The following is a 20,879-nucleotide window of genomic DNA, read 5'->3' on the forward strand; positions in this document are numbered from 1 at the left end:
TAACATTTTTTTCATGTTTTTGCAACCAATTGAGGCAAAAAGGAATTAGAGTAAGTGAGTAAGCATGTAATAACAGTTTTTTTTTTTTAAATGACACAGGAGGTTAAATAGGCCCTAAGCAGCTTTTACTGGTGATGATCCGATTAGATTGAGACATTTTAAATGAGGCATGACTGTTAAGTTTTTGCTTTGTTTTACTTTTACAACTTTCAAAATGCCACTGTGCATCCAGTCACATTTTTAGATGCACTGTATATATATCATACGTAGTCCGCCATCCGCAAAACTCAACTATTTACTTTTTTCTCTGCGGAAACTATGCTCAGCTAGTCGCTGACATTGGTGGATTTGTGGTCTTTCCATAAAACTCTAAGATACCACATGATGGTACCAGATCCCTGAAACCACTAATTAGTGTCAGGTTAGCTTGTCGAAGTACAGTAATACATCTCGAGAGAGAAACAAATCACTGTAAGCCAGGGATGTGAAACTCAAATTTACAGTGGGCCAAAATTTTAAATTGAACAAAGCCACGGGCCAAAATTGAACAATTGAACATTTTAATATGGAACCAAACAAGAGTGTATTACTTGTAATACCAGCGGGCCAGCTCTAATATTAATTTGAAATTGCCTCACGGGCCATATATAATTACACCGTGTGCAAAATTTGGCCCGCGGGCCAGAGTTTGACACCTCTGCTTACAGCATAGGTGGAGTTTAGCCCGGGTTGTTCCTGAAAGTTCCCAAGAGTCTTTGTCACTTGTCCATATAAACGCCCATTTCTGGTAAGCTTTAAAAAAAAAAAATCACGTATAAGCCCTTTGCTATTAAGGGTCATGTTGTAATCTAATTTTGAAAGTTGTTTTGAGATCATATTTTGTGGTACATTTATTGTTTAAATTATTATTTTAGGCATATTCCAATGTAGTCATTTTTTTGTCTCTTTGTAGCAGGTCTTGGTCCTTATTCCCGACAAATAACAGGGATCACCTGTGTCCTAAATACACTATTCACAAATAGATCATTGAGAACTTCAGTTTTTGAATAAGGAGTACCGTAAGTACCTCTAAACAGGGATGATAATCTAAAATAGTTGTATTAGGAGTACTACAGGGAAGAATTGGGTGTTAAACAATTGGATACCTAACACTTTTACTTGCATCAAATAGGTGTCTTACTGTGATTTACCTGTAAATCGCCTCTTCCCACTGTCGTCAAACTCTGATAAAGGACCTCTGCCAGAGGGTCTGGTGTCTGGAGTTGGCAGTTCTATGGTGGTGGTGGTGGTGGTGGTGGTCGTCGTAGTGGCGGCAGTTGTGGTTGTGGTGGTGGTTGTAGTCGTCGGCGGTGTCGTTGTTGTCGGTGGTGGCAAGGTAGTCTGGAGCAAAAACTCATCTAGCAACAAAAGTGGTAATGAGCATGAGGCAGGAAAGATTTATATCAATCTCAGTAACAGACTGGATCAGGAATCCTTTGTAATGTCCACAATGAAGTATGTAAAACACAATGGAGTCATTAGCAGGCAGCTGTATGAGATCATTTCAAACAGACTGCATTTTCTTAAACCTAAGCAATTGTTATTCATGTGTAATGGTTATTGCTGCCCACATTTTTAGTGTTTTTGCTCACATGTGTGTATGCATGTATGCAAATAGGGGACTAGTCAAAAAACTCATTTTAGGATGAAAAATGTAGGGCATGGGGGTTTGTCACCAGGTTTCAATTAGCTCATATTTCTTTCGCTTCTTGTCATGGAGTACCAGTATATTTTGGCCTGAAGTCATTGCAACAGTCTTCAAATTGTACAGTGGAACTACATCTTATAATCTTAAAAGCAAAACCAATAGTAACGGAGGGGAAATATCAAATACTGTCCGTGGTGCAACATAGTTATTCAGACGGCCAAACACCTGCAGCGAAAATGTGACAGCCAGAGGCTCACATCTGCCAAAGCAACTTGTGCTTGGCTCAGTTTATCCGGCCATGTCCAAAACCCTAACTCAAGACCAAATTAATCAAATACAGGAAAGGAGAACAAATATCAAGATCACATGACAATAGAGAGACAGGGACTGTAAGCAAAGCAGCAATCACGCAACAATGTGATCTATACCATGCGAAATCAACCACAGGTGTCAAACCCAAGGCCCGGGGGCCAGATCCGGCCCGTCACATGATTTTAACTGGCCTGTGAAGCCAAGTCTAGACTGTCAATTTCAATTATTCTTGTAAAAATCTGTGCAAAAACTTCAAATGGTCATGAATCATAAATGATTAAGTTGAGATATTACAATCATTTTTGTGTTACCAAACATGAATAGTTGAAAAACAGATTACCCTTGATTTCTGATTCCAAAACTAGATAATAAATTGATGATAAAAATACAATGACACAATAGAGTATTTGTATTGTTTCACAGTCATAACGGCCCTCTGAGGGAAACTGGAACTACAATGTGGCCCGTGAGAAAACCGAGTTTGAGACCCCTGATTTAGATTGAATAAGTAAGTGTCTATCGTACTTAGTGTTTCAAAAACTCACCTTCTGAGTAACAATCTAATATTCCATCTGCATCAAGCACTGGATCCCCATATTCATCAATTTTAGAGAAGGTGCCTGGTGGACATGTAGGGTATTCAGTGGTTGACTCCTCTGTAGTCCATTCTGTGGTGGTGGGTTCCGGGGTAGTGGTGGGAGCTCTTGTGGTGGTTGTTGTGGTGGTCCTGAGGTGAGGCAAGTCCAAGCCAAGCAGGGGTTTCCCTCCGACCATAAGGATCTTCTCTTTAGGATTGATTACTGGGCTACTGTCTCGGCTGTGACCGAACAAAGCCATGCCTTCCTGGTTCAGCAGGGGGCTTCCCAAATGGTCTGGTGATTAAATATGAAGTCAAGCAGTTATCATGAACTGAAACTGAAGATGGTGCTCTAAAACCACTGATAAAGCAAACTGTACAGCTAAAAAGGTGTTACCGAAAATGGTGCGTCCATCCTCGCCAAGCACAACTCTTTTGGGTTGGCCCTGGGAATCCTGAAGGACTTTCCCATCCTGGTTCATAAGAATCCCCAACTCCAAATCTACCAACTAAATGAATCAAAATATAAATGGTGGTGCCCTAACGACAGTCCTACATGTGACTCTGCCAACACTTGATAATGTTACACTTTCATCATTATAATCATGAATATCATTTCAAGTCAGTGAATTTTACCCATTTGTTTCCGTCAGGACCAGTAATTAGCCTTTGACCAACAGCCTTATTCATTCCATGAGTCGCCGAGGACTCTTTATCCTTTGCTGTCGGATTTGGTTGTCCGTTTTGGCCTAAAGAAGTACAAGATTTACATAGTCATCATCTCACTCGAGAGCTTACCAGATGACGTATCCTACTGTTCCATGCATTTTACCATTTGACTTTACCATTTCCATAGGCAGGTTTAAGAGCTCCTCCAATGGGTGCTTTCCCTCTGAGGACGGGATAACGACTTCTGCCACCCTGGCCTCTAAAGCTGTCTCTAGATGAAGACGGCAACAAAGATATAGAATGCGTTCTACCCTCTGTGAGTCCCCCAGTTCTTGTTGGAGTAGAGATTCTGCTGACATTGCGGTCTGATGTCAACACTGGTCTGAGTATATTTGATGACGAGGAGTGGGCAGATGTTGAAGATAAATCAGAAGATGTTGAAGAGCCAATTCTAGAGTTGTGTGAAGATTGTGTTCTGGTGGGAAGCCTGTATCCACCAAACTGTCTGGTTGCAAGATGAGGAGAGCGTATTCTCCCATTCACGCCATTAGTGGGGCGGCGGTAAGATGGAGGGACCCCAGACTTCGAGATAGTCCTTGTGGGGACGTCTATTGTAGCTACACTCTCATTGTCCTCGGTGTTCCTGTGGCTTTCAGTTGGTGTTATGGCTGGATTGTTTTGGTCCACTGTGGGTTCTGCAACGTTTTTATGGAGCTCACTGTTTTCTCCACGAGTCGTATCAGGGTCGACTTCATCATATTTGTTATTTTCATTGTCATTAGATGTCTCTGTGTGGATGGGCGCAGTTAATTTTGTATTAATAGAATCACGATTGTCAAAGTTTGAAGAGGATGAAGGAGACAGCGGAGTTGGATGTCTTAAGTCCCGATTGTCTGAATTTTTATGCGTCACTAATGGTTTAAAAGAATTCCTCCCTGTCTCGTAAATTTTTAGTGAGTCACGTGATGAAGTAGCAGTTTGACTTTCATTAGTTTCCTGTATCCCGGACACTCCTGCAGAACCTGTGGCTACTGAATCACTAGTGCCTGTTCCTCGTGAAATGGGTTTGCCTACCCCTGTCGAGGATAAGACCCTGTTCCAAGGAGTCCTGCCTCCATTTCTGGAGAACGACAGCCGTGTTCCTGAACCAGACCTGCTTGGGAACTTAAATCTTTCCACATGAGAACGAGAGTAAGTTGTTTTGTCAGAGACACTCTCCCCCTTTTCCTTTTTCTCTTCCTCTGTGGGATCTTCTTTGTAACTAGAAGTAGGTTCTTCAATTTTGGTTACTTCTGTGTTCTTGAAATTGCTTTGGTGATGTACTCCTCCGTTTGCTGTGGCGCGTTCCAGAGATGTATTTGACTTATGTGTGTTATGCGAAGAGGTTTGTGATCCTCTGTTTGAAGTTGACAGTTGGTGTCGTGAGCTGGTTTCTGATATGGAAGGATACTTGTTTCTGGTGTTTGTATCTGAAGCGACAGCACTATTTGATTTGATTTGTGAGTTCTCAGAAGTAGATGGTTCAGATATTGTTTCATCGTCGATCTTTCCTACCGAAGTGGAACCGACTGTAGCTTCGTTGAAGGTATTTGCAGTTTGCTGGTCTGGTAAGTTGGACTGCGATGTGTGAGTTCTGCTTGGCAGACGTGTCAGTGAAGTTATGCCCAGTTTGTAACCGTTCAGCGTTCTGGTTGAATTACCCCTAAAAGGCATTCCTACGTTCCTTCGGCCATAACCGTATCTTGCACCAAGCCCAGATCCATTGGTCCGCCTAGATGATGCCGATCCCGCAGCTGTGCTCTCTTTCTGGGGCTGTGGATTCTTGTCCTTTATAACTGGAGTGGTAGGTTTGTTATATACTATACTGTGTTTATTGAACTTGTCTTTGCTCTGTAGGTGTGTAGAGGGTATATCCTTTCCTTTGTCCTCTGACTGTGTAATACGCAATGCTGTGGATGAAGGCAAGGAGGATGATTTTGGAGAAAAAACAGACAAGGATGAATCGGTGGTTGATGAGGAGGACGTCTGGGCACCTCCTTTTTGATGGACCCTCAGCTTTATGGGCTTTCGTTGCTGGGTGTAAACAGATGTTGGTTTAGTTGGGGAGAATGTAAAAACTTTGAGGCTGGGTGTCTCAGGAGTTGGAGGCTCACCCCCTTCACTATAAATAGTGTCCTCAGATTCAGGGGAAACATCATTATAAGGTTTTTTTGTCTCAGGTTCATACGCTACGGTTGTCGCATCTTCTCCTGGAGAGGAGGTTGTTGGAATTCTCTCATTATCATCATCATCATCATCATAATCATCATTATTTTCATCTTCTCTAGCTGAGCTTCTGCCTTTGTTTGATCCCTTTCTGACTGAGCCTCTCACCGAGGAGAAGATGCTGTGATAGGAACGTGTCTGAGAAAGTGGGCGATCTCTTCTACTGACAGGTGCAGAGTTGTGCGGTTTATTGGCTCGAGTTGGTTCCTCTGGCGCCTCTGTTGACTTGAGCTCTGATTTGTCATGGCTATCATCATCTTTGGAAGGCTTGTAGCTTGTCCTCTGACTGTCCTTGTTTCTTGAGAACGGTGAAACAGCACTGCTAGCTGGCAACGGAAAAAGCAAATTTTCTTAGATTGAAGGTGTATGCAGTTTTCACACATGTACTTGTACACACTAAGTCATTCTTACATCCTGGCATGACAACACTGAATGCCTTGCTTAGCGGCCCCTGTCCCCTTCTGTTGGTGGCTTTGATTTTGAAGATGTACCGATCTCCAGGCATTAGACCATCTATGGTAGCCGAGGTTGTGGTGCCTCGGTACGTCACACTTTTCATTCCAAATGGCTTCAGTGCAGGAGCATAAGACAGGATGTACTCTGTGACGAGGAGAAGAGAGACATTGTAATTGTACAGTCAAAGACCACTGGCACAACAAGAGTTGTGAAATCGTCATATTCTTGAGACCTTGGTCCAATTACTGGGAAGTGCATTAGTGTTGTCCAAATGCATGTGCTCATGGGAATTTGAAGTATAGGGAATCCAAAACTGATATGGGATTAATGAAAAATTACGTCCATTTTATGATACCTCGTATCCTCCCATTGGTTTCTTCAGGAGGATCCCACGTGGCTGTCACAGCAGTCCCTTTCCCTCGTAGAGGTTTGACTTCAAAGTTCTCTGGTGGCCCAGTTGGTGCTTGAAAGTGATGGTAAGAACAGATCAGCAAATAATGAGAAACAAAAGTGACAGAAAAAAATGTTTTTCTAATGTTGCTTAGAAACCTGTTGCTGCCATAGATTGTAACAATTTGTTTTAGATCATGGATGGAAGCCGACAGAGAACTCAATTAGGAGCTACAGTAGGAAGTAAACGCTGACATGTCAGCGTATATGGTCCTACCTGATTCAGGTGTCCTCTGAAAGACAGACACGCTCCACTTGCCATCGTTTTCTCCTTGAGTGATTCTGACGGCAAACTCATACATGCTATCTGCAGACAGGGTGTCCACCATCAGTCTCTTCTGGGAGCTCTCTTTGTACTCCCAACGTGCCGACTCCCCCTTCTCCCTGTACCTTACTGTATAGGATCTATGATGAGACCAACAGAGAACTTTAGTACTAATAGGTAACATTTAATTATAGAGTTTTGTTATTTGCTTTTTCCCTACCTCAATTCACTAGACTCGATCTTCCCCATTTCCACAGCGGGGTCAAGCCAGGTGATGAGGACTGACTTTGGAGACATGACTCTGACACTGATGTCCTTAGCCTCATATTCAGGTGGTTCTGAAGAGCATTTGAAAAATGTATTGAAATCACTACGATGACAATAATGACCAATTTTATCACAACAACCGCAACGTATTGTACCTGGGGTGGTCATTTTGGTTGCCGCACGGTTTGCAGGAGCGCTCTGGCCCTGGGGTTTCTGTGCCTGCAGTGACACCACATGAACGGACTCAGATGCTATGAATAGAGAGGGATACCAGGCACGGCCAGGGTTTACACTAATGACACTAAAGATTGATCAAACAAAATTGCACTCATTATAGTCCTCTCTCTGTATTCTACATGTAGCTAAGTCCCTTAGTTAACCTTAACCTCATGCTCAGTCTATGAAGTAATAGTTGAGTTGTCTTACTTAATTTGTGCGAATTACGGTTCCTCTGGTCAGATTGAGGCTTGAAGTGGTGTTGGTCTCTTCTCTCCAGCGAAGTTGTTCTCGTGAAGAAGCCTCTCACGGGGGGCCGGGGACCGGTGGAGGACTGAGGGGCCCTCCTCCTGTACGTCCTGGAGCTAGAGACACTTGGACGGTGAGCTGTTCTGTTCACCCTGGCCGCACGTTTCAGAGCTGTCTGATTTCTGGCCGCGGGATATGTTGACCTGATTGGACCTGTGACAGGAAAAATAGATATTTCTAGAGTGCTTTTTGACTTTGTAATACTTGGAAAATATGTTCACCAAAAACATCTAAGGATTATTATTTTTTTTTAAATGCACATATTCAAAGATAAACAGTATGCTGTACTTCGTAATCAGGTTGGAAGCAGAGCAGTCATATGCTGAGGTACTAGAAATGCATAAAGGAAAGAAGAAGTCTATTAAGAGTTTTGCATTTCCATGAAACTATTTATTGTCTGTAACACATTTTGACTTCAGTATGTTGTATACAAGTCTCAAACTCAGCAGGGTGCCGCTGGAGGTAAAGTATGGGCCGCGTTTAAGGTTTTAAGGGGGAAAAATGTGATCCAATATTCTTTTGTCATCTTTATTAAAATATTTACAACATGAACGGTTCTTAAGAACATGAGTGAGTGGTTCAGAACATGAACTGTTCTTCAGAACTTATTGCTTCATTTCACACAGCTGAGCCACATTGGAGACCCTCAAGATGTCTTGAAGATGGTTATCAGCGAGTTTGAACCAGTACTTTGACTTATTGAAGTTCATAGCGGAGACGAGTTTTTCCCACACAGATGTGCTCCGAAAAGAGCACATGGTCCGCTTGAAGATCCTGCTAAATAGAGGGGCGGTGGGGGGCAAATTTCTCAAAAATTGTCCGTGCTTGTCTGCTTTTCAATCCACTTGCCTGAACTCGACTTTGAGTTCATAACTACACTGCAGTTCTGTGAGCTCCATTTGAAGTACGAGAGGATGAATGTTAGACTTTGAAGAAGGAATCAGCAAAAAAAAATGTGAAACTTGGCTGTGGGACTTAAAGTCTGCAAACCTGTGATGGGCAACCCAGTCCTCTCTCTTAGCTCCCCTGGTATTTTGCATGCGCCTCAGCATGTCTACATGAGTAGCGATGTCTGGTGTTATATTCCTTGTGCACCACAACTTTCTCTGTGCATACAGAGTGCAACATATCTGAGTGCCCTTGTGGTAAAATGAAAAAGTATGTCTGCCACTTTTCCTGAAATAGTTCATGCTAGTCATCAACCTCTCTCTTTACAGCAGGTTTTGAGAAAGACATCACTGCGGAAGGGCGGCCTTCAACTTTGTATCACTCAGGAATTATGTGTCAACCAAGTGATTAACTACGCCTATTCGCGTCAGCTAACTTGTCAGCAAACACTAGTGAAAGCTGACAAGTCTGAGCTATTGTAGTTCATAAATGATCTACTGTCTTCCTCTGTGAGTGAGCTAGACAGTACAGTGTATTCAAGCATCCAAACCTCAGTCGCTCCGCAAATTCCTCCTTAAATCGAAGTATAAATAACCCCATTTGGTCTTGATCAGACAAACTCTGCTTTTGGTAAGTTTCTACAAACCGCACCCGATCCAAGCCTCACTAAGAAACAGTCCGAGTGCATAGTTTGGCACAGGTTGCCCACCACTAAACCGATGATTCCACGTTGCTCTTTCCGTCTGTTTCCAGGAAGCGGTAAGAGTGGAGCTTCACAAGTGGACCAAAGTGTAGAAATGGATACTGTATCAAAGAAGACTTTTCTTTATTATTAGTTTGTGGGCGCATGAAAGGGAAATGGCAACAGTGGTGGAGGACACACAGTCAGATAACTGAGCTGTCTAAAGCTGAAGGGAGGAAAAACGGGGTGAAGGTTGGTTCAAGTGGAGGAGCGGGTGGATGGCGTGAAGGTGTTAAAGAGGAGATAGTGGATAACAAAAGACATGCGGGAAGGTGGTGGCCTGACGGAGGACACAGTGGGAAAGTAATTTGATGCTCAACCTCTTCGGGCAGGAGTTGTCTGGGAATGGGCTTGTTGTGATTTTGTGTGCTGCACACTTGATTGAAGACAGGTGAAGAAGTAGTCCAGATGTGGTGGTGCAGTATTTTACTTGCTTGTTTTTGGTACCGTGTTATTGTCATATTAGCACATATGCTGACTGGGAACAATATAAATTGCACAAGGTACAGGATCTAATGCAGTATTTTCCAAATACAATATTAGACTAGAAAAATCTCACCGCAACCGACCAAACAAAAATTTCAAAAAAAGCATATGTACTTCCATAATGCTTTCTCATCTCATTTTTCTCACAAGTGAACTTTGTGAGCATGAAAAATGAACATAGAGCTCGTGCACCTACGTCATCAAATCACGTGACTGGCTGGAAGGGTCGGTCAAACAAACCATTCTTCAATGCTAAGTCGGCACAAAATACGTCTTATAGCACGACACCCAGAGTTTTGTCTGATATTGTTAAACATTTAGAAGGTGATAATAAACGAAGGTGCGTGGAAAAATGAGAAACACTGGGCATAGAGGATCCATATTTAATGCCGAAGTCGATGTTTTCGCCGATAAGAAAATGGACTATTACGTCGCTTCCGCTTGTCTTGGACAACTGGATCTACACGTGGATCTGATGAGTAAGTCGTCGAGATTTACGTGGAAGACTTTGAAAGCGTAGAAAAGTCTGGATGCGTACAAATACTTCATTGCTGGATCTGTTCTTAATGAAGAATAAATCCCACATAGTGATGGAGCCACTCAGATTTTTTCAATACAAATACCAATATTTAAATAAGTGACCCCTGGTTTTACACAAACTCGCATTCATTAACTATGATTGAAGCGTGTTGCAGCCACACGCTAAACTTTGGTAAATTTCTCCGTTAGACTTTTTAAAAAAAAAAAAATATGCATTGTTCTCAAATGAGTCTAATGCGTATTTAAAAAAAGAAAATAAACCACTGGAATAGGCTTCAGTCCCCATACATGGAAGCGCGTTGCGGCCACACGTTAAACTTCGGTAAACCTCTGTGTGACTGACAGTTTATTTTCTTTTTTTAAATATGCATTGGACTCAGTTGAGAACAATGCCTATAAGAAAAAAAAAGGAAAGGGGTTTATCGAAGATTAACGTGTGCCTGCAACACGCTTCGTGTCTTTTTTTTTTTTAACACATTGTTCTCAAATGAGCCAACTTGGCATTATAAATTATTCTTGGTCATTTGAGATTGAGAAGAATTATTCCTTCCTGAAGTGAAGTGATTGCTACACAGTTGTGTGCATTTGGTTGGGAACCATTCATCATGTTTAATTGCTGAAATCCATTGATCTTTTCTGGTCTTTTCAGATGGTATTCCATAGAACGATCTCTTTGAATATCTGTCTCGTCTATTGTAACAACCAACAGCACATCAAGTCTCGGGCGTTGTGAATATTCTGCTCCGGTTCAATGTCCCACACACTGTCGAGCAGCTCTTTTTGACCGGCAATATGGCGCCGTGAAAATGGTGAGGTCAAGTGCACGAGCTCTATACTCACAAGAGAACATGACTTGCTCTGAATTGCTGCAGGTAAGTACACAGTTTCTCTCTATCTTCTGCTCTCTAGCGGAAGATTGTTTAATTGTTCTGCCTGTCACTAAATGTCACTGACAGACACATTACCTAGGGTAAATATTTTTTAGACCAATTAAATGAAATTAAATCATTTCCCATGTCACGCCTGGTGATGCATCATTTACCCGTGGTTTTGAATCGCTGATCTAATGAGTTCCACTGTAAGAGCTCTTTCAAAAATCTGGCCTTTAGATATTATGGCTGGTTGGCAGGTGTTACCTGTTGATGTGTTGCTGACAGGGGCGCTGCTTAGCACAGCAAAGCCATCAAGTTTTACCCATTCGGGATCTAAAAATAAAAAAAATAAAATAAAAATTATGGACAGTAAACCACCACCTGTTTACTATTCATAACTTAACCTATTCATGTTTAAAAAACAAACAAACATCATTTTGTGCTCTTTCTCTCGTTTGTGCTCCAAGATGCTTCAATGGAGCACCAAAAGTACCAATCGTGTCAAGGAAGATGCGCTGAATCTCGACTGAGACTAACATCTTTGAATGGAGAGGCGGGGGGGAGCTACAGTCAGTTTAGCCTGGGTTGTGAGTGGAAGGTACAGAGAAACTTTAGTGGATATACCTGTACATGCCCATATCTGGGTAACATTATAAGATGAATTTGAAATGATATTAAAGTGTGCTGGATTCATAGTTTATTGCATATTTATATTAAATAACAGGTTTGCTGTATGTACGTACTGTATTTTCCGCACTATAAGGCACACCGCATTATAAGGCGGACCTTCAATGCATGGCCGATATTATAATTTTTTTTCATATGTAAGGCGCACCGCATTATAAGGCGCCTAGAATAAATGCTACAGTAGAGGTTGGGGTTACGTTATGCATCTATTAGATGGAGCTGCACTAAAGGCTCAATATTGATCCATACATATGGCGCACCATCAGCTTTTGAGGAAATTAAAAGCTTTTAGGTGCGCCATATAGTGTGGAAAATACGGTAAATGCAATACAATAACGTAATCAATTCAGAAATAGGTACCACGTGCACACAGAAATGAAAATTGCTGACTTCAAAATTGAATGTGTGATTGACTGACGAGCTTTTCAAAACTGAACAGTATGAGCTTTGTAATGATGGAATTTGTGACGGAGCTCACATAGCATTAGGTTTTGATGCCGTGACGTTTAAATTTTTGTGTGTCGTCACTTAGTTTCCTTTTCCTGAACGAACTCTTTGTTCTAGTTATTCATCACATCTTTCCCTTTAAAAAGGGTTTTATTTTCCTCAATTCTATTCCACTCCACCTCTCCAAATGCCGCCGTCGCTCCCGAATAAAGCAAATCTGCTTTTGATGGTCCCAACAGCAGCTGGCCAGACACATTTATGATGCAAAGGTTAGCTGCGCGCGTTATTTACGACACTTGCCGAAGAAATAACACGATCTGCGAGGACTTTTCTTCTTTTTTTATGAAAGGCACGACTCCAGACAGACAGAACTTTACAGATGGCAACGCTATTTACAATGCACGCAGGATATGTAAACTCAAAGAAAACTGCTTTTCTTTTAGCCATTATGAACAAGGCTGTGTATGGTTTGAAAGCGAAAACGAAGTTAAGATATTTCACTGAATATGGAAACAAAGTGGCGGCATGGTGGATCAGCTGTAGAGCGTTGGCCTCACAGTTCTGAGGTACCTGGTTCAATCCCTGACCTGCCTGTGTTGAGTTTGCATGTTCTCCCCGTGCCTACGTGGGTTTTCTCCGGGCATTCCGGTTTCCTCCCACGTCCCCAAAACATGCATTCATTGGAGACTGGAAACAGCTCTTACGTGTGGTTGTGAGTCTGAATGCTTGTTTGTTTCTATGTGCCCTGCAATTGGCTAGCAACAGGTTCAAGGTGTACCCCGCATCCTGCCTGATGACAACTGGGATAGCCTCGACCCTTGTTAGGATAAGCGGCTCAAAAACGGATGGATGGATGAATGAAAACAAAGTCATAAAAGTACAGGAGTAAATTGTGTTTGTGGGGGAGGGGGAAATTTTACATACAAACATAATTAATATAATAATAATAATATAACCAAATTATACCAGTAATATTATAATTTTAGTCAAATTATGGTATTGTCATAACTTCCTACGATTTTGTGAAATATCTCAACTTCATTCTAATAACTTGCAAAGGTACAATTGTCTTGTTTTAAAATTACTTCTGAATTGTCAACGTTTTCTGGAGTAAAGTGACAACTGTTCCTATCATTATGAGATATTATTTTACAGTCGTAACAGTAAGAATTTTTTTGCGATTGTACATGAGAAATAACACGATTTTCTCTTAGGATCACATCATTTATTTTTACTTTTGTCTTGTACTGTTCCAACTAATCTTGTGACATTACTACTTTTTTTCATGCAATTATTATTTTTATTGTAATGGCATCTTTCTATAGGGTTATATATATCCATCCATTCGTTTTCTTTGCCGCTTATCCCCATGAGAGTTGCGGGGAGTGCTGGAGCCTATCCCAGCTCTCAATGGGCAGGAGGCGGGGTACACGCTGAACTGGTTGCCAGCCAATCGCAGGGCACACTGAGAAAAACAGCCACACTCACAATCAAACCTATGGGCAATTTAGAGTGTCCAATTAATGTTGTACGTTTTTGGGATGTGGGAGGAAATCGGAGTACCTGGAGAAAACCCATCCAGGCACAGGGAGAACATGTAAACTCCACACAGATGGGGCCAGGATCGAAGCCGGGACCTCAGAACTGTGAGGCCAACGCTTTCCCAGCTGATCCACGGTGCCACCAGGGTGATATATATATATTCCGTTTTTTTTTCTTGTAGGGTGGCCCTCATGCAAGTGATCTAAACTCGTAGGATGTGGTCAGGCTCTCGTCACGGTCCAATTACAGCGCAAGAAAATAGAACCATGACAAAAGCAGGCCCCAGTGTCAACGCAGTAATCCCACGTCGTAAAGTCACAACAGGTCCTGTCTTGTTTTGATTTAATACCTGAAACTAATGTCCTCTTTTTGAAGCCCATAAAAAGTTCTAGGATTGCCGTACAAGAAATCGCTATGCAAAATCCCCAACTGGATCTAGTACATCTCTTGTTGATGACGTTGACTCTGTCTTACCTACATGCTCCACTAAGGGAGAACGGCTCTCCTTGCCCACTCTGGTGTAGCGATGAGTCCGCATTGGCTTGTTGGAGCCGGCCACGAAGCGCTCCACCGGTCTCCCGTCCAGGTGGATAGAAGGCTCCCAGCTCTCCCTCAGGCTCCGAGCTATGGAAGTCGGTTTGCCGTCATGTGTCCGCAGGGGCTTCTCCGCTGGAATGCAAATAACGCACAGATACATTTTGAGTTTACAGCGAACCCTCTTTTAAAAGATTTGTCTGTTTTGAGGTTTTTATAAGAGCACCCATCACCCCGCCCAAAAACACCAAATGCTGACCTGCTGCACAATACCAATGACTCTCCCATTAACCCCAGTAACTGACCCGCAATTCCCTTTACTAGCCAGGGGTGTCAAACTCTTTTGTCGCCCTAAATTGTAGTTAGGGTTTATGACTGCGAAGCCATAAAAATCTTTAAGGGCCTCATCACGTTTACACGTGAAATTTATGAGCTAAATTTTGAATCAGAAATCAAGGGAAATGGCTTTTTCAAATTTTGTTAATGTTTGATAACACAAAAATTCTTGCAATTTCGGCAACGTCTTAATTTGTGATATGACGATTTGAAATTTTGATGCAGATTTTTAACAAAAATCGTGGACATTGATACGCATGATTTGCCTTGGCAGACCACATAAAATCATGCACTGGGCCAGATCTGGCCCCCGGGCCTTGAGTTTGACACCATGAGCCTGGCCTACCCGTGATGACAATCAGCGTGAACAATCAAAAGTTGTAGTCCGTACACCTGTTAATAATGTGTCCAGCGTCTCAATTCTGATGTATTTTTCCTTCCCTTGAGCTTCCTGTCTTGACGTCATAACACGGCAGAGCCTCCAGAATTCCTCCTCACATCTGTCGGTCTACCCTCACAGTTGACCCCGAACCAACGCGCTCATTTTTGGCGGTAGCTGCGAGCGCCTAGCGACTGACTGAGATGGATGGCTGCCCTCCGGCTGTCGACGTCGACGCCGGCACATTAATCAGCACAAAGCCAGAACAAATACTGTCATTTTATTATCGATAGTTTAACGTGAAGCCTCAGCCTAGGGCGCTGTAGCATTGGGGAGGACTTAAAAACTCATTATTATCAAGGACTTTTAGGGAGAAATATTACAATACCATGAGTGTGAAGTTATTGAAAAATGACTCCAAAGCCTTCAGTATGAGGGTTAAAATATTGCGTCAATATTATGTGAATATGGACACCGATGAAGCCATAGAATAAAACAAATTATTATGTGAAAAAAGCTTTTTTTAAAGACGAGTGTTGTATTTGCAGGGGTAAATTCAAAATTTTGCTGAAGTGAATTCTGCAAGGATCATTTCAAGATCTTTAAGTGAATAAAATCAAAGGGCCATATTTTCTACATTTAGATGCGGTCTGGTCAGGGGTAAATTGCGATTGTAATAGTCAAGAGAGAGTCAAGAGAACGCAGTCACAATATTATGATTACAAAGATTTGGAAAACCGAGAATAAAGTCTAATAATCCATCCATCCATTTTCCTTACTGCTTATTCTCACAAGGCTCGCCGAGAGTGCTGGAGCCTATCCCAGCTGTCAACGGGCAGGAGGCGGGGTATGCCCTGAACTGGTCGCCAGCCAAGCGCAGGGCACATCGAGACAAACAGCCGCACTCACAATCAAACCGAGGGACAATTTAGAGTGTCCAATTATTGTTCCATGTTTTTGTGATGTGGGAGGAAACCAGAGTGCCTGGAGAAAACCCACACAGGCACAGGGAGAACATGCAAACTCCACACAGGCGGGGCCAGGATTGAACCCGGGACCTCAGAACTGTGAGGCATACACTTTCCAGCTGCCTCACTGTGCCGCAAGTCTAATAATACATAAATTAATTTTTTTTCAACTTCATTATGAGAATAAAATTACACCGTAAAACAATGATAACAGCCCACTATTAGCTTGCTGTTTCAAGCTTTGATCGAAATTTGTATGCTTATTGACCATACAGAGATGAACGTATTACACTTGAGTGACAATTTAAAATGTTAAAAACCAAAAATATCTAAAACATGTCATTTTACACCGTTCTCATTTTTCCTTCAACTTATCTGTATTGTAATATATTATTATTGTTTGCAGCAGTGGTTAACTTCTTCCTACAATTGCAGCTACACTTACGAAAACCCTCATATTCGTTGCGTTTTCATGAATTCTTGAGATTTGTGTGTATGTACAAAGCCACCAAATTCGATATCGATGACATCAACGTTTTCGTGACAGCTGTACACGATTCCGGGCAGATGGTACTTGTTGAAACTACTGGAGCGCTGCCTTGACATGGCCTCATGCCACAAGACATGCCACTGCTGGCACATTGGTCAGCCATTCAACTCGCAGGTGCTTGAAGTTCCTTAAACGCACCACCGGTTGAGTGAAAAGCCATTTTCCCCCACATTTCCCCCGTCAAAACAGTAGAAATGCATCAAGATTCATCCCCTGAGAAAGCTCCTGCAGAATTCCAGCATGTTAAGCAGGGAAGGGAAATTAAATTCCACTGGCTTGCAAGGACATGATCGCCCCCCCCTCCCCTTTCCTCTTCTCCGTCTCACTTAAGTCTCCCACTTTCCAGAAGGAGGTGCGGTGACATTATCCAAAAACACTACGCCTGTGTTCTCTCGTTGCCAAGGTGTCCGGATACACCCGTCGGCCCACTTTCATTGAACCGCTTGATAAATGACGCTGACAAGCCGATGACACGCGAAAAGAGAAGGTGATCGAGCAACATTCGCATCTCCCTTAACAACTACTGTAAAAATGCTCAAAGCGAGTCTTACGCAGCATTTAGAGGCCAGCGGCACTGACCTGTGATTACATTAAGGAGCTCCCTCGAGTGAGAGTGAACACTAAGTAGCTGAATCCCCGACCCCCCCCCAAAAAAGACCAACACACCGCTGCAAAGGAGTGAAGAGGAATGTAAACTTGGAAAAATGTTCCCTTCGTCACCCATCCAAGTCTGCTACTTCTGACATTTTTCTCATGGCTGTTGTTGCAATGATAATTTCAAGGATATTTTTGAAATGAATCACGTCTGACAGGAAAAACCAAACCATCCGGCGCGGTCAAATTACAGGAAAAGTCCAAGGTGGAAACGTTCGACGCAAATTTAGGGGACTAAGCCGTAAATTGGCAACATTTATCGCTTGTTCATAGTGGAAATAAATGCCATTTGAAAAAATATATATTTTAAATCTTACATCATAATCTTTGGTGATGTGATTTATACAAATCTATGACAACAATGTTTAACAAAGAAAAACGTTTTTTTTTTTTTAAATAATATAACATTTTGCATGCCCATCTGGTGGAAAATAATGCTCATAATGATTTTTGTTCCAAAAATAGCCTCAAATGGGGCCAGCAAATAACTTACAAAAAAGAAATTATACCAATTTTACATTTTCCACCACTTTGCATTGCGATCACATCCATTAAATGTGTTTTACAGTCATCACCGAACACAAAAAGTAACAATAATAGAACAGAACCTGTGCACTCTACATGGCAGAATTTCCTCACCAAGTCACTTTTCTCTCTGTTTTTTATTTTTCCTCGCAGCTTGCAGGATGAGAATTACTCAAATACTTTCAAATATGTCCAATATGAGGTAGAAACTGTACAGAAGATACATGTTATCATATGTATTACAAGATTCAAGTTGTAATAATAAAATATTCAAATGAATATCAAACATTTTAAATTCTGCTCGGCTTTACATTTTTCAGTTTTTCTCCATCCAGTACAGTTTCCAAATCGCACATTTACGAATAATCTGCTCAGCAACAGGATGCAACTACGATCCTGTATTACGCCCCCATGCATTCAAAGGCATTAAAAAAAAATTGCATTAATTCTAAGACAACATTTGGTTTTGTGTAGCTTGTGCATCTGATTATTATAAGAAAGGTGAACATGTTACCTGTCCATCCGCGCCCAGGTGTACAAAAAGCGACGAACAACGCCAAGAGCGTGCTACTCGCGCACAGAGTCATGGTGCGTGTGTGTTGCACAGCTGCAGCAGAGGCGCACCAGCCAGGCGCGGCGGGGCTGGGACTTAATGACCCTCCTACCGGCGACCACTGCGAGTCTCCCTCTCCCGCCTTCGTTTGTCCGCACACTCGGAAAATGACACGCTTGTTAAATTACTTCAGAGTTGTCTGGTGCCACTTTATGCTGCAATTTATGGACGCGAAACTGGAGCCCCAGATGTGTGCGTGTGTCTGGGGAATTCAAAGGGAATTGCATTTTTCTCCACTAGATGGCGAGTTAAATCATCCATCCATCCATCCATCCATTTTCTTAGCCGCTTAATCTCATAAGGGTCGCGGGGAATGCTGGAGCCTATCCCAGCTATCTTTGGGCAGGAAGCAGGGTACACCCTGGACTGGTTGCCAGCCAATCGCAGGGCACATAGAGACAGACAACAGTTGCACTCACGATCACACCGAGGGGTAAGTTAGTCTCCAATTAATGCATGTTTTGGGAGGAAACGGGAGCGCCTGGAGAAAACCCACGCAGGCACGGGGAGAATATGCAAACTCCACACAGGCAGGGCTGGGATTTGAACACTGGTGCTCAGGGCTGTGAGGCCAAGGTTCTAATTAGTTGCACCACGGTGCTGCCCTGAGCTAAGCCCTGTTCTATAAAGTCATCCAGACAGAATAGTCTTATACTTGTACTTCTAAAATTGTCTTTTGCTCAGCTGGTAAAGCGTCAGCCTCAAAGTTCTGAGGTCCCAAGTTCAATCCCGGACCTGCTTGTGTGGAGTTTGCATGTTCTCCCCGTGCCTGCGTGGGTTTTCTCCGGGCACTGCGGTTTCCTCCCACATCCCAAAAACATACATTAATTGGACACTCTAAATTTCTCCTAGGTGAGATTGTGAGTGCGGCTGTTTGTCTCGATGTGCCCTGGGATTGGCTGGCAACCAGTTCAGGGTGTACCCCACTTCTTGTCCGTTGACAGCTGGGATAGGCTCCAGCACTCCCCACGACCCTCGTAAGGATAAGTGGCAAAGAAAATGGATGGATAGATTCAAAGTATGGCTAAGAAACCATCAAAATTGAACATTAAACGATATAACTATATCCGCCATTTTTTTAAATTTACTTTCAGTAAAATGCTTGACAAATATTTTCTGACCTTTCAGTGGCATCAACACCAAACGAGACATTTCCTTTCTTGAAGGCATTTCTTCAAAGTTTGAGTCGATATGCTTCAACTCTGGACAAACATCTCCCTCTGTTGGTGGAATTCCTTATCTGCTTTGTAAAACACAGAATAATGAACTGTTCCTACAAAAATGAATACATTCCATCTCTGTTATACTCAGCAACAACAATGAGGAACAGTATATGACAAGAACAGAAAATACGTCATTAAAGGTAGATTGATTCTACATGTGGACCATAAATGAGGAAAGTGCATTGAGTCGCTAATTGGACAGGATGTAACAGGTCAGAACAGAGAAACACAGGACAGGGGAATTGATCCAAGTGGTCCAGGATCTTAACACCACCATAAAAGTAAAGTAAATTAATTTTATACACAGTATCTGTGATTTAATCGAGTTAAAGCAATCAAATACAAAGAAATGAAAACATTTGAAAATAAAAGTACAATTAAAACAGCTTACGGTGCCAGAAATGTCATTGAAAAGTGGAACGACTCAAAAACCTGGAAGTGAAAACATTCACACTTGGGGCTGACGTCACTTCTGTTGGCAACTTACTCCATTAGTGCAGAGGATAATAGCTAAACGCTGTTTCACCTTGTTTGCTTTGGGGATTCTGCGTTCCAGTTCGATCTCAGAACCCTATTGGGTTGGTATTTCGTAAGCATTTCTTTCACTTATTCAGAACCTAAACCATTTCGTGATTTATAGACAAGTAGCAGACAGCTACTCTTCAGCTGACTGGAAACCAGTGTAAAGACTTTAGAATTAGAATTATATGCTATGACCTCTTTGTTCGAATCCGAACCCGAGCTGCAGGATTCTGAACAAGCTGCAGCTGTTTAATGCTTTTTCGGGGGGGGGGGGGGGGGGGGGGAAGTCCAGTCAGAAGATCAGTGCCTTTCAGGCCCTGACAGGAAATCTAACATTTTAATCATTTTACTATATTGGGGTGTACTACAGGGCTGCTACCTCTTCCCTGTACTTTTTATGTTTTTCTTCATTTTTATGAGTAAATATTCTCATGTACTAAATCAAATATTTCAGTCCTTGTCAGCGAAGCGAATGCTCCCTACTATTTTCTCATGTTATTTTTCTAAATACATTTTACCATCTTGTAGGGTACCATAGCGAAGCTACCTCTGCCAACTACCTTTTCCTGTTTTTCCTGGAGCCCACAAAGCCCAGTATAAAAGCAATACCAGAGGCGCTGCTCAGCATGTAGAAAAAGTTAATGATATATGGACGAACAGCTGTCATCATCAGCCCTCTGCTGACTGAGAGGATTGTGAATGGGTTCTGTAAATTGGGGCTTTTGGACTCAATCCCAGTGAGCAGCAAGGGCTTTTCAAATAGAATGAAATGACTATTTGAAATGTATACATGCCTGTCCTGTGCACTGATCCTAACAAATCAGCATATTCAACTATTAATTCTTTGAGTAACTTTGTCAGTGCTATGAAAAAGCATTTGCCCCTTGCCTGATTTAAT

General features: G+C 42.2%; 1 protein-coding gene across 4 annotated transcripts in view; it reads right to left on the reverse strand.

Annotated features, from left to right (window-relative positions):
- The window catches only part of fndc1 (fibronectin type III domain containing 1), a 39,665-nt gene extending 19,036 nt beyond the window's left edge, over positions 1 to 20,629 (reverse strand). The window contains exons 1-15 of one of the 4 annotated variants that reach the window (XM_061811835.1): positions 20,542 to 20,629; positions 19,358 to 19,476; positions 14,152 to 14,346; positions 11,266 to 11,334; positions 7,375 to 7,626; positions 7,104 to 7,199; positions 6,902 to 7,019; positions 6,634 to 6,821; positions 6,322 to 6,429; positions 5,922 to 6,110; positions 3,422 to 5,836; positions 3,213 to 3,325; positions 2,974 to 3,085; positions 2,545 to 2,871; positions 1,191 to 1,397 (exon numbers count right to left, since the gene is read on the reverse strand). In XM_061811835.1, coding sequence (XP_061667819.1) covers positions 1,191 to 1,397; positions 2,545 to 2,871; positions 2,974 to 3,085; positions 3,213 to 3,325; positions 3,422 to 5,836; positions 5,922 to 6,110; positions 6,322 to 6,429; positions 6,634 to 6,821; positions 6,902 to 7,019; positions 7,104 to 7,199; positions 7,375 to 7,626; positions 11,266 to 11,334; positions 14,152 to 14,346; positions 19,358 to 19,406 — 4,438 coding nt within the window. In that variant the 5' untranslated portion in view covers positions 19,407 to 19,476; positions 20,542 to 20,629. Of the gene's footprint in view, positions 1 to 1,190; positions 1,398 to 2,544; positions 2,872 to 2,973; positions 3,086 to 3,212; positions 3,326 to 3,421; positions 5,837 to 5,921; positions 6,111 to 6,321; positions 6,430 to 6,633; positions 6,822 to 6,901; positions 7,020 to 7,103; positions 7,200 to 7,374; positions 7,627 to 11,265; positions 11,335 to 14,151; positions 14,347 to 17,737; positions 17,757 to 18,137; positions 18,336 to 19,357; positions 19,477 to 20,541 lie in introns of those variants that run through there. The other 3 variants (XM_061811833.1, XM_061811836.1, XM_061811837.1) reach the window with 3 other exon arrangements.
- Positions 20,630 to 20,879: the final 250 nt, after the last annotated feature.

This window comes from Syngnathoides biaculeatus, chromosome 23, assembly GCF_019802595.1.
Source record: "Syngnathoides biaculeatus isolate LvHL_M chromosome 23, ASM1980259v1, whole genome shotgun sequence".
Taxonomy (NCBI): domain Eukaryota; kingdom Metazoa; phylum Chordata; class Actinopteri; order Syngnathiformes; family Syngnathidae; genus Syngnathoides; species Syngnathoides biaculeatus.